Raw genomic sequence first — 14,061 nt, forward strand, 5'->3', positions numbered from 1 at the left:
TTTACATATCCTCATCATCTCTACCTTCCCACCTCATCTCCTTGGTTTTTTAATACATTAACCAATTTGTTTAACCATTCATTTACTAGGTCCGCCTGGAGCACCCGTGGCTGCTGTCTCTTTCCCAGGAAACCCAGGACCTGCTGGACCTCCAGGAAACCTAGGAAGCTCAGGAGATCCAGGTCCCAGAGGACCACCAGGGCCACCAGGTACAAGTTTCATAATATCTCCCTTCTCTTTTATCTAGTAGAGGAGAGGGGAACATCAGGACCAGATAACATGTCCTGCATAACCTAAGACATGGCACCATAAAAGTTTTTGCCTTGGCTGGAATAGGTCCTTTAACTCTTATCATGCCTCTTGTCTGGATAGATAGAGAAAGGTTGGGGAGGGGGGGAGGGAGGGAGGGAGGGAGAGAGAGAGAGACTAGCCTACTGTATAAATTGGCATTTGTTCTTCTGCCCACTTTTTTCTCTGGCTCCACCCACTGCTGGTATGTGGCCCAGAAGGAAATGTGACCCTTGGATGGAAAAAGATTCCCCAGTCCTGGCATAAATAAACACAGTGGGGCACATAGATCTGTAGCAATTTGCAACCCAGTTGCATTTATTCATTTAACTATTCCTAGACTTTGTTTTCAGGTCAAACCCTTTCAAGGCAGCTTCTAGCATACAAATAACTATAAAAGTTAACAATAACAACTAGTAACAAACTAGCACTAACAACAAAATACTAAAGCTTTTGAAACATTAAAATATAAAGCCCAGAATATTATATACAAGTAGCATAATATGAGCCTTGGAAGGACCTTTTATTTATTTTTTTAAAAAGGTATTGCCAATTGCAATGTGTATTAAAGCAACAAATAGGTGTTTTTCATTGCTGTAAATAGTCACTCATCTCCTACACAGCAAAATATTCCTGCTATCTAAATATTCCTTGTTTGCTTCAAAATCAGAATCCAGAGGGTGCCTGCATTGATACCTTACTATATGCTAACATGTGCTTTATTATATGAATCTAGGACCTCCAGGTGTAAAGGGCCAGCTAGGTCGGCTTGGGATACCTGGCATACCTGGACCACCTGGTCTAAAAGGAGAGAAGGGTTTTCAAGGCCCAAAAGGTACTGTAAATAAGATATAGATAGTGCTACACTGTAATAATTACATTTGTGTCATTAGTTAGTTTTGAGTGCACAGGCCTGTAATACCTGAAGATCCCTTGTTGGCCACTGTTGAATTTTGAGGGGGCTTTTTTTGCTAATGTGTTGATAAACCCAAGGTCAGGTTGGCCAAGATATGATAATTGTGCAATTTGTGTTCACATACAGCAGGGATGGGGAACTCCCAGCCCATGGGCCAACCTCTGCCCTCCATGGGGTCCAGTTGGCTATTCCAGGTCGTTTTTCCTAAACCACATTTAGGACATCATTGGAGATGTCACTGATGACATCAGCTGATGGATGGGAGGACAGGGTTTAATCTCGCATTGGCTGTTCCAGCCCTTTGCCTAGTGATGGGTGGTGGTGGGGAGATGGGGTGATCCCTTCCCCACTGCCACGGCTGCCATCCACCCGCTTAAAGAGACCCAGTGCAAAATAACTGCAAAGCACCATTTGAGGCAGCCTCCCTCCTGCTAAGACTTGCAAAACCAGACAGGTGATTTTGAATGGAGGAGGGCAGTCCTGCCCTAAGCAAATTTGCCCCTTGAGGCTGATGCTGATAAAGATCTGGCACATGGAGCCAAAACGACATATCCTACCCTGACACACATGCTCTCTCGGATACAAAAACACAAATATATGTGTGTGTGTTTTTACTTATTTTTTATTTTATTTTAGGTTTGCCTGGAATGCTTGGGTTTCCTGGTAGGAAGGGACTCCCTGGATTCCCAGGAAGTTGCTTAACTGGTCCAGCCAAAAGGGGCTTCATCTTTTCTCGGCACAGCCAGTCAACAGAGATTCCGTCATGTCCACCTGGGACATCTCAAATCTATAGTGGTTATTCTCTCCTTTTTGTACAAGGGAACGAGCAAGCACATGGGCAAGATCTTGGTACTTTTATAAATATATGCTTCAGTTGATTTCTTTTAAAGGGGACATTTTTATTGAGCAGGACAACCATACCAACTCTGTTACACAAAAGAAAACATCTCAGTGCCTGGCTTAAATTACATAATTATGTAAGGAAAAGTGTTTTTTAATGCTACTCACCCTGGAGCAGATTGTGCTTATTTGAACAGGCCTAAGAAAGTAGCCTCCTATAGTTATTTCTCTTGATGAGAACCTCTGGAAAAGAATAGCGTAGCAGAGGCACTACATTTTCCCTTAGCCACTTCAGTTCTTGCCTGCATTTCTTTACATGATATTGTATGCTCCTTTATTACAGCTGTTGCAGAAATGTTACAGAAGTGCTGCAACATTAACTTCTCATCGTTTCCGACTTTTTAAGTTTCATCTCATGCAATTGCATTTCCTTTGTTAGAGTGGAGGGATGATTTCAACGGTAGTGTCTAATCTCCAAAATATTTCCCACTTTCAGTCACACTATATTTAGGTGCTAAATAGCGTGGATTAAAGCCTTTCTCCATTAATAAAGGGCCTTTGCCACCCCTAGTTATTCTGAAGTTGCCCCTATTACAGCGTCTCAGTTGCTTATTACTGTACTATAAATCAGATTTTGCAACAGATGTAAACAAAGAAGCTCATCATAGCTTCTCTTCTGAATCTTCTAGGTTCAGCCGGTAGCTGCCTTCAGAGATTTACCACCATGCCTTTTTTATTATGTAACCCCAGTAACGTTTGCAGATTTGCTTCTCGCAATGACTATTCATACTGGCTGTCAACGGCAGAGCCAATGCCATTAGATATGGCACCCATTTCTGGGAAAGCTTTGGAGCCTTATATTAGCAGGTAGTAGTTGTGTTCCTTTTCTGTTGTGTTTTCACATGGATTTGTTTGCTCATTTGTTTTGGATAAATGTGTCGTAGATTATGATTTATCAACTGTTTCTAGTACAGATTTGTGGAGGTCAGGGCCAGCCCAATCATTGTGCAAATTGACACAATTTGCTAAGGCGGTGGGGGCAGGGAGGGTCACCCCACCGGGCACCTGCTCACTACCAGCCAGGTGCCCATTTTCCATGACGCCACCCTGTTACATATTCAGTGGTGTGTGTTGCGTGATACTGAGTCTGGACTAAGGATTCTGAGCCCCTGTGTTCTGATTCGATACATGATATCCAATCACTGGAACAATTCAGGATTTCGGCCTCTGCCATTGGCTCTTAAACTCTGACTTATGATTTGCAGCTTGGAAGTTTAGACAGCCAATCATGTTGGGAGTGGAAGTGGCGCAGGCCTCCAGAAATGTATACAGTATAAGCAGTTGCTTTGCACCTGTTGTCCAGTTCTGTAGTTCAATAAAGGTTCTTGCTATTATCACTATGTCTTGCCTTGTGGGAACCCACCTACACTTCACACCCACCCACCCACCACCACCAGCAGTGGCATTCAAGTGGCAGTACTCTAGAGAGTGACCCTTTGCAGCCCTGCTCTTTAGTACGGTTTTGTTTTGTTGGGACAGTAGAGTTTCTTCCTAATAGCAATGATATTGTTAGTTAGATTTGGCTGCATAACAACATAACTGAAGGCAAATGCAGGAGAGAGGGGAAGTGAATAGCTAAAAGTCAATTTGTCGGCTGCTTTCTAAACGAGCCTATTTCCCGCCTAATGACTTTGTATGCCATGTTGTAGATGCATTGTCTGCGAAGGCCCTGCAGTGATGATAGCAGTTCACAGCCAGACCACTTCAGTTCCACCATGTCCTCAAGGCTGGCAGTCTGTGTGGAAAGGGTATTCTTTTGTTATGGTAAGAAAGAAAAAGAAATCTCACTGCACTTTGGAAGTGTAGTAGTAATATAGTAGGAAGAAGTGGGGGAACAGTTCTTAAAAGTAGCCAGTAAAAGGTATTTCCACGATACTGGCAAAAATTAGAAACTGCTTTACAAAAACTTGTTTTGGGCAACTGTGGTTCCTGCATTTTGGGATACAACTACAGTTGTGCCTCATTTTTAAGCTGTGGATTTCACATCGTCAAAAAATTACCAGTGAACAGGTTTTCATGGAAAACATGTATGCTCACAGTACACAGGTGCAGGCTCAGAAGCTTCTGGACAAGCGCTGGCATCTCCAGGGTCATGCTTGGAAAAATTTCATGCCATTCCATTTATTGAATGCCATGGCCGAGGGACATGCAATTATTACTCAAACTCCTACAGCTTCTGGTTGGCTTCAATAAATCCAAGAAGAATGTTCAGGTATGCTAACTAACCTTCCTTTGTGAGTGAGCCCCCACAACAGAGCAACTAATGCAGCAGGAGCTCTGATACCAACAAAAAAAAAGCTCAATGAAAGCAGCAACTGCTCCACTCGTATCAGTACTGAAGAGGGGGGGGGCCAGTATTCAAATGCATTTCCATGCTAGCACAAGGTTTAGCACCAGCACACCCCCCCTCCTTCCTCTGATGTGTACCCTGGATTTAGGCAGCACATTGGGGGGGAGGAGAGGGGGAGATCATTCTATTGCGCAAGGGAAAATATTTTCACTGGCCGAACTATTTGCATAGCACTATGTTGACTACAATGGAATGCCTCCTGCAAAGACCATACCTCTTGATCCGTTCCACCCTGTCAATAGCTGCATAAACTTACAGTATTTGTATACAATCTGTTATTCTAATTGTATATGTTGGGGTCCTGGCACCAGCACAGGAGCAAAAGTGGCATCAGTACCAGAGCAGTACAGTGGTACCTCGGTTTATGAACACAATTGATTCCGGAAGTCTGTTCATAAACTGAAGCGTTCATAAACTGAAGCGAACTTTCCCATTGAAAGTAATGGAAAGTGGATTAATCCATTCCAGACGGTCCACGGAGTAACCGTTCATAAACTGAAGTGAACTTTTCCATTGAAAGTAATGGAAAGTGGATTAATCCGTTCCAGACGGGTCCGCGAAGTACTTAAACTGAAGCGTTCATAAACTGAAACATGGGTGTAATTGGTTCCGGAAGTCTGTTCATAAACTGAAGCGTTCATAAACTGAAGCGAACTTCCCCATTAAAAGTAATGGAAAGTGAATTAATCCGTTCCAGATGGGTCCGCGGCGTTCATAAACCGAAAATTCATAAACCGAGGTGTTCATAAACCGAGGTTCCACTGTACTAGCATAAGGAGAGCAGCCATCCCCATATGCCTTTGTTAGGATTGCTACGGTATGTAGGATCCTGTGAGCTGCTACTATGTAACGTAACCACTACCACAGCTTACAGGAGTGTGCCATTAGTTTGGCTGCCTCTATACCTCTTTAACATGTAGTTTGCGGTACCTTTTTGTGGCACGGCAATTTAATTGTTTCTAACCTTTTATCTTGAGATAATACTGATTATTATCATAATTCTGGGTTTCATAGATGCAGATTGTACCAGTACTTTTCTTCACTATAATCACCTATTCCTATTCCTCCTGCCACTTGTTCCAGCTTCTGCATGCTGTACTAAACCAGTTCAGCATTATGTAGGAATGCAGCCAGTGACTCATACTTTTGTGGAACCACTCTGTTTATCAGCCCGTTTTTTTACGCAGATACATAGAATCATAGAATCATAGAGTTGGAAGAGACCACAAGGGCCATCCAGTCCAACCCCCTGCCAAGCAGGAAACACCATCAAAGCATTCTTGACATATGCCTGTCAAGCCTCTGCTTAAAGACCTCCAAAGAAGGAGACTCCACCACACTCCTTGGGAGCAAATTCCACTGCCGAACAGCTCTTACTGTCAGGAAGTTCTTCCTAATGTTTAGGTGGAATCTTCTTTCTTGTAGCTTGAATCCATTGCTCCGTGTCCGCTTCTCGGGAGCAGCAGAAAACAACCTTTCACCCTCTTCTATATGACATCCTTTTATATATTTGAACATGGCTATCATATCACCCCTTAACCTTCTCTTCTCCAGGCTAAACATACCCAGTTCCCTAAGCCGTTCCTCATAAGGCATCATTTCCAGGCCTTTGACCATTTTGGTTGCCCTTTTCCATTTTCATACGTACATTTAAACATTTTCATGCACTGCTAACATGTACAAGCACATAAACATTTGTCCTTCGCTAGCAGCCTGCCATTATGAGTCCCATTTAAGTAGACACTGCTATGATCAGTTTGTTATTAATGGCCGTGGTTTAAGCCACTTGGTGCAACATACGTGAGGTGGAATAAGCCCAAGCAAAGCCTTGGGCTTGTTTATTCCCTCTTGTTCTACTTCCTGTGTAGTCAGGAGACTTGTGTTAAGTTGTGTTGTGTTAAGTTTCACTTTCAGTGAATCCTGGCTTGTTATATCATATGAACCATGGAATGGTTCACACACCACACTAAGCCAAACAGCGGCATAGCATGATGTGTGAACCAGACTGTTGTAGTTTAATTTCAAACAAGAAAACGTCAAAGCATGAATTATTAACCAACCTTTGTTTTAAACCTCTTCTCTGGCATAGCAAACTGGGATTTTCTGAAAGTGAGACTAAATGCGGAAGGAGAAGGGGCAGCAGAGTACATGGGCCAAGGGATTTGCTCAGGTTTGCTTTAGCTTCTGCACATAGCACTAAACCACAGTTTTAGCATTATGTAGGAATGCAACCAATGACTCATACTTTTGTGGAATCACTGTGTTTACCAGCCTGTTTTGTTGTTTTTTCACACTGAGAGTTTCCATCCCTATAGAATATTCATGGTTTTCTTTTTCTTTTTAAGGAAACCATTGTCGCAGACTCTGAAAGCTGGAGAAATGGAAAAAATCATAAGTCGCTGCCAAGTCTGCATGAGGAGACCCAGCTAAACAGAACTGTCATTAGAGAACGAAGCTCCAGTTTTGTGTCGCCAAACTAAAATAAACCAAAAAGGTTTTGTGAACTTGTAATATGGTGTTTAAAAGCTGCAGAGAAGAGAACACACTCTGCAAAGTAGTGGAATCAGAAAGTGCAGGGAAAACGTAGCTTCTGGACCAAGCATGCCACTCATTTGTATGTTGGATAGAGTTGCACTCTGTGCTGCTTTAGTGTAACTGCTGGAAGCTTTTCAATCTCCTCTCCCCTTTACAAAGAGAAAAGTAGCCCCCTGCCTGACCAGATATGTGTCCCTGCTCTCCAGGGTGAACCAGCATACAGCAGCACTCTTATTGAAGGTAACTAGTTAATAATAAAGCACAAGTGACCCAGGCATCCTTCTCTGTGTTAGTTTATTCCAGCAGTCACAGTACGACACAAGGCTAGTTGTTGTGCTGGTGGGAGCCAGTTCAACAAGTCTTGGTAAGGCAATGGGACTTCCCCACTCTCTTCTTTCCTGGATAGCTCAGTTGGTTAGAGTGTGGTGCTGATAACGCCAATGTTGCAGGTTCGATCCCCGTATGGGACAGCTGCATATTCCTGCATTGCAGGGGGTTTGACTAGATGATCCTCAGGGTCCCTTCCAGCTCTACAATTCTATGAATCTTCCTATGCAAGCATCAGCTCGGGTCAGGAGAACCCCCAGAACGGGTCGCAGGGGGGGGGGAGAGGGAAGATCATTCCACCTAGCAGGCAGAAATATTTGTGCTTACAGAACAATTGCCTTAGTATGATGCTGAATTCCACTCACAGAGTGCAACTATCCAAAATGCACATGAATGCGACATGCTGGGTTCAGATACTATGCCTTCCCTCCACTTTTTGTTTCCAACACTAGGTGGCGTGTGTTCTTTTCTCTACAGTTTCACAGGTGCCTTAACAAAAGCCAAACTGTATTTGCACAGTAAACTTGAAGAAGATACCAATGGTACTATAATGAAATTTGAAATAGTGCAATATTTTAGTTTTTGTTTCTAGTAGAATGCAAAGCACTTTCCTGGAGTAAATTGTTTGTGTTGGCAGCATAGCTGCCAAATTATCCCTTTTTTTAAGGGAAATTCCCTTATGCTGAATAGGCTTCCTCGTGAGAAAAGGGAAAACTTGGCAGCTATGGTTGGCAGTACTAAAAGGTTGTCACCTTCTGAACTCTGCCAACTCCTGGGTCCGTATAAATCTGAACTAGAGCGTAACTGGTCTCTTTAATCTAGAAAAAGACACCTCAAGCTGCCTTTCTTGTGCTTTTCTACCTGCAAAATGGAGTAATCAGGGTAGTGTTGGTTTACATAAGTGTTGCCAAAGCAGATATTATTTCAGTTGAAACTCTGGCGCAACAAGCAATTTAAGTGGGAGGGGGCTGCACAAAACTTTTGAAAGTTCATCAAATGAATTATAATTCTCCAATCGCCCTTCCTTTTGCAAAGAAAGAGAATTTTAACATATTCATAGCAGTGCAATAAAAGATGAACTTGTAGGTTAGTTGCCCTCTAAATACATCCGTGATACATTTGCAAATTTATTGGATCCTACTAACTTCAGTTAGTATTTTGGCCAGCCTTACTAAACGAGTCCTAAAAAATGCAAATCTTATGTGATTTATGCTGCCTTTGGATTGGTTCCAGATTAAGCTGGCTGTGCTTTAATCCCATTGAAATAAAAAGGGACAAGGGAAGCATGAGTACATTAAATCCCTTTGAGACTAAGGTATGACTAACCTAATATGGCTCCAGCTGAGGCTACTGAGGCAGAACTGACAAACTATAAATGGTCACTCTCCTGATAACTCTTAACAAGTAAGAATCATCAACCAGAAACAGAAATGGAAGAAAACTGGTTTTCATTCAGCACAAATTATTAGTATACTGTACAGTATTGTACTATGTGTTGAAACTGTACTGTATATATATTTGAGACTGAATATATATATATATATTTGAGGCCGAATAGGCTTATTCAGAATGAGGCTGGAGTATGATGTCAGAAATGTGCACCAAATTTAAATTGGATCCCCCATAAGAATATTTTGTATGGTACTTTAGCCACTGCAATAAATGCAAAACCTCTCCTTTTTGTCTCTATTATAAGGTATCAGGTAGTATCTGCACATTTAATTTGTTCTAAACTGTTTTATTGTTTGTATTTTACGTTGTTGTGACCCACCGTGGGGCCTTATGGTGAAGGGTGGATAATAAATTTAATAATAATAACTTTTGTGGACATAAATGGTGGTTGAAAACATCAGCCAAACTTAATCAAAGTCCATCCAGTGAAACACAAGCAGCTAAAGGTAATAGCTTTTCAGCAAATTCAAGTGGTACTGTCTGGGGAAAGGTTTATATAGAACATGTGGTTTAAGTAAACCGACTCTACAACCCTATGCATTTACTCAGAAGTAAGTCACACAGTGTTCAGTGAGCTTTCAGAGCAATCTTATATGTCTATTCAGATGAAAGCCTCATTGACTTCAATGGGATTTGTGAGTATAGGAGTGCAAATTTAGGTACATCATTCTGATCCAGCAAAGGAGACTTCCATGCACAGCCAATGCAGATATCCATCTGGATCTAAAAACTCATGACAAGGTACATCCAATTCCTGTTGAACTTGATGATGGGGGCTGCACAGGCAATCCCAGTTTAGGGCCACTAGTTGCTTTAGTGTGCAACAAAGCACAGCTGGAATTGGATCAGGGTCTTTATATATTATTATAATTTATGTACATTTCTTGTATAAAAGTGTAGTTCTGAATGTTTTATATTTATAACATTGCACTTGAAAAAATTATGGAAAATATTAACGTTAACATTAAGGTTGCTTAATGCTTTTGCACAAGTATCAGCATTGCAATATTTAACAATAATAATCTTATCTCATTAATCTACATACTTGTGTAAATGTATAATTCTAAATAAAGGATTTAGAGATCTACAAGTGCGCCATTTCCCTCTCATTACTAATGGGTATTTTTTGCAAGTAAACATTTTTTATTTAATTTATATTTTAATTACTCTGGTGTCTGTCTTTTAATGGTACACTTTCAGTGATAACAATGCTGCAAAATCATTCTGATGCCAAAGCTTGCTGTGCTGAAAATTAAGTGCTTAAGCCAACCCCAGAATCATTACAGTATCACAGATAATTTGATTATATGGTAGAGCAAGAACACTTCATATGCTCTGTAACTGCAAGCAATCGGATGTGTCATTGCAAATGTTCTGGTACTAAATAAAATGTCTTGTGGGACAGATGTTTGAATTATAGTCTTCTTTCTGGCCTCTTATCAATAGCACAAATCAACAATCAAACACAACCTTCTTTTAAAGTGACTTTTTATTAGATGCATGGGAAGAGGACATAATTTCCTGGGCCCCAGATATCTACCTGAATGTTAACTATTGTCTTAATACATGTTTCATAGAGAATAGATTGTTATGCCACACTACAACTAAAATTTAGAAGGAAAGCTTATATGCAATAAAAGATGAGAACAGATACAAATTAAAAACAGCATACAAACTAATTTGCCAAGAGTTTAAAGTTATTAAAGGAGGGGGGAGATAGGGGATAACAGAGGAAGCCTGTGCTTGATGTCAAAAGAAACCTCCCTGGGTGCTCCCATTTCACAGATGAGGCACAATCACCGATAGGGCTCTTTCCTCACTTCCCATCAGCTGTATCTCATTTGTTGAACACCTACAGAAAGCCTCCAAAGTTGATCCCAGGGCAGGCTAATAAGCAACCCTGAAACAAGTAGAGACCATTGCATGTTTATAGGTTTTCCATCCTTCCCATAAATAACAAAATGTACAGCATCTACCGTACTGTTTATTTTGGAAAGGGGGTTGTCTGTTTGATATGCATTTGGACACCTCTTCAGTTACCATAACCAAGTTTTGCATTATGATTCCCGAGATCCAGAATCAGGATTTTGTTTGTTTATATATAATTGGGCACCATTTTTAATCAATATCGCAGACTTAACCCTTTCCAAGCTGCACTGATTTTAATGACTGATTTCAAAACTGCATCAATTTTTTTTGTTTCTTGGAATTCCTGAGCAGCATCAGGTATAAGGCTGCTAGTATCCAATAAAGAACCTTTGTGTGTTCAATGCTGTTTTTCTTTATCCAGTTTATATGGAGTTTTGCATCACATGGAAGCTATGGAAAGTTAGCATCTTAGATCATTGGAAGCACCTGTAATAGCTGCCCTATGTTGATAAAGAACTTTAGGAAACTAGATCACAGAGAGAGACTAGCAGGTTCTTTTAAACAGAGCTTTGGCTAATGTACTTGACTCTCACTATCTGGCGTATGCAACATCTCTGAAACACATTGATTCATCAGCTAGTTAACAAACAGTGCCTAACAACTCAGAAGTAAATCCTATGGGATTCAAGTATGGTAAGAGTTGTAGCCCAGCTCAGCAGCATCAGTGGGATTGTCAAAGGATGGAGTTCTTTATAGATTACCTAATGGTTATGGTTTGGATATCCCTTAAGTTATTTAACCACCACTCAGCAGTCTCACCGAGTTAAAGGATGCTTACTCTCTAGCACAGTGTTTCTCAACCTTTTTTGGGCCACGGCACACTTGTTCCGTGAAAAAAATCACGAGGCACACCACCATTAAAAAAGTTAAAAAATTTAACTCTGTGCCGCCCTATATTATAATTACGACTGTAAGAAACACTTGCCAAATATTGCTTTCCGGCGGGTCAGTGGTGTGTATTGGCGGCCGCCAGGCACGTGACAATGGAAATCGCCCTTCTCGTCGCCGCACGTTGCGGCACACCAGCCAGCGTCTCACGGCACACTAGTGTGCCGCGGAACAGCGGTTGAGAAACGCTGCTCTAGCAAGTGTACATAGGGCAGCAGCCTTGGACAATTTTGATTTTGTAGTACTTGTAAACATTTAAAAGTGCAGGTTGGCTGCATGCAAGTTGATAGAGCACAACATTTTTGTGTACATTTGAGTGCTGGATTTGGGTTGGCAGGGGGTAATATAAGGAACATGACCTTTTTTGCATCTGAGTAGTTTATTAGGAAAACTTTTGGCTGGAAATCCAAACCAGCCTCTGCCTCACCTAACCTGTGCTAATGATAATGGACAGCATTGCAGCAGTCATAAACCTAGCTGCCTGCAAAATGGGCTGTACTGGAGGTGTTGGAAATTGCAGGTGCCAGCCTTTTCTTTTTAAGGGTTTGATTATAAGCGTATCACTCAAAACAAGACCTGGGTACAAGAAAATCTCTAAAGACAATGAGATGCCCCTCTCTTATTTTTTACTTATTCTGTGTGGAAGCAAAATGAAGGATTGACAGGAAAGTAAGAGGGAAGAGAATAACATATTTCATGAGAATTATGTTTTGAAAAAGAACCTATAAATACACAAGCAGATAAATTTCAAAAAGCAATACATGTACTGTAATTCAGTAACCACAATGCAAGCGTACATGTAACTAAGCCCCATTAAATTCAATGGGAGTAGACACAAGACTGCAATTCATTTTACAGTGAGTTGAAGTGTGCCTATGCTTATGGAAGTTAAAAGGAAACATCTCCTAAGATCATACTTCTCAGGGTTGGGTGGAACTATAGAGCAAGGCAAGAAATCCCACTCGCTGAGCATAATGGTTAAAAGCACCACCCTATGCTAGTCTACTCAGAAGTAAGTCCCACTAAGTTCATATGATCAGGCTAGTGCAGTGGCTCATCTAGTCCAGCATCCTGTTCTCGCGGTACTCAGTGGAGCTTCCAGGAATGGGTGTACCGGATTGAAATCACCAATTCGAATCTCAAAGCCCTAACTCCAATATCGGAAAATAATAAAAATTGATATAACATATAAGATTGTAATGTACGTAACGTGCCCTAAACATGCGAATGTGCAACGCATGTGCTATAATATAGATATGTTGTTGTTTAGTCGTTTAGTCGTGTCCGACTCTTCGTGACCCCATGGACCATAGCATGCCAGGCACTCCTGTCTTGCACTGCCTCCCGCAGTTTGGTCAAACTCATGTTCGTAGCTTCGAGAACACTGTCCAACCATCTTGTCCTCTGTCGTCCCCTTCTCCTAGTGCCCTCAATCTTTCCCAACATCAGGGTCTTTTCCAAGGATTCTTCTCTTCTCATGAGGTGGCCAAAGTATTGGAGCCTCAGCTTCACGATCTGTCCTTCCAGGGAGCACCCAGGGTTGATTTCCTTCAGAATGGAGAGGTTTGATCTTCTTGCAGTCCATGGGACTCTCAAGAGTCTCCTCCAGCACCATAATTCAAAAGCATCAATTCTTCGGCGATCAGCCTTCTTTATGGTCCAGCTCTCACTTCCATACATCACTACTGGGAAAACCATAGCTTTAACTATACGGACCTTTGTAGGCAAGGTGATGTCTCTGCTTTTTAAGATGCTGTCTAGGTTTGTCATTGCTTTTCTCCCAAGAAGCAGGCGTCTTTTAATTTCGTGACTGCTGTCACCATCCAAGGGCGTACCCACCACGGGGCAAGTTAGGGCAGCTGCCCTACTCTAGAAGCAGGGCTGGTGGGCAGAGGCGGAGCACAGCCCGGCGGAGCGCGAGTTCGCCATTCCCGCCCCGCCGTGCCGCACCCTCCCTCCAGCTCCCCGGCGCGCCCTCAGGCAAGGCCAAGCGCGGCGGGGAACCAGAGAGCGCGGCGCGGCGGGCGGGCACGCTGAACTCACGCTCCGCTGGGCTGGGCTCCGCCTCCGCCCACCAGCCCTGCTTCTAGGGAGGGGCACAGCCCAGCGGAGCGCGAGTTCGCCGTTCCCGCCCACTTTGTGGCCCCTCCCCTTCCATGCCTTGGCCCCTCCCCTTGCCCCCCCCTAGTTTTGATCCTGGGTACGCCCATGTCACCATCTGCAGTGATCAAGGAGCCCAAGAAAGTAAAATCTCTCATAATATAGATATATTACTTTGAAAGCAAGCGAGGCGGATCTACATGCAACAGGAAAACAAAACAAAACCTTAGCAGGATATGAAGATCCTTTCCTCGCTCTTAACCCTGAATATCTAGGTCTTCGCCGCCTACAGCCGCCAGTGTTATCAAAAAACTTATCTGCAAATTCCACAGCAAACCGAAGCTCATTATCACGTATGAGCCTCACACTTATATAT

At 42.3% G+C, this 14,061-nt stretch overlaps 1 protein-coding gene across 5 annotated transcripts in view; it reads left to right on the forward strand.

The window, feature by feature from the left end:
- Nucleotides 1–7,024, forward strand: part of COL4A3 (collagen type IV alpha 3 chain) — a 74,866-nt gene extending 67,842 nt beyond the window's left edge. For all 5 annotated transcript variants that reach the window (XM_035132893.3, XM_060274537.2, XM_088669024.1 and 2 more), the window contains 7 exons: nt 90–209; nt 1,025–1,123; nt 1,841–2,053; nt 2,734–2,911; nt 3,754–3,868; nt 4,144–4,316; nt 6,800–7,024. In XM_035132893.3, the coding sequence (XP_034988784.3) occupies nt 90–209; nt 1,025–1,123; nt 1,841–2,053; nt 2,734–2,911; nt 3,754–3,868; nt 4,144–4,316; nt 6,800–6,884 (983 nt within the window). In that variant the 3' untranslated portion in view covers nt 6,885–7,024. The remainder of the gene's footprint in view (nt 1–89; nt 210–1,024; nt 1,124–1,840; nt 2,054–2,733; nt 2,912–3,753; nt 3,869–4,143; nt 4,317–6,799) is intronic.
- Nucleotides 7,025–14,061: the final 7,037 nt, after the last annotated feature.

This window comes from Zootoca vivipara, chromosome 5 (assembly GCF_965207765.1).
Source record: "Zootoca vivipara chromosome 5, rZooViv2.hap1.1, whole genome shotgun sequence".
NCBI lineage: Eukaryota > Metazoa > Chordata > Lepidosauria > Squamata > Lacertidae > Zootoca > Zootoca vivipara.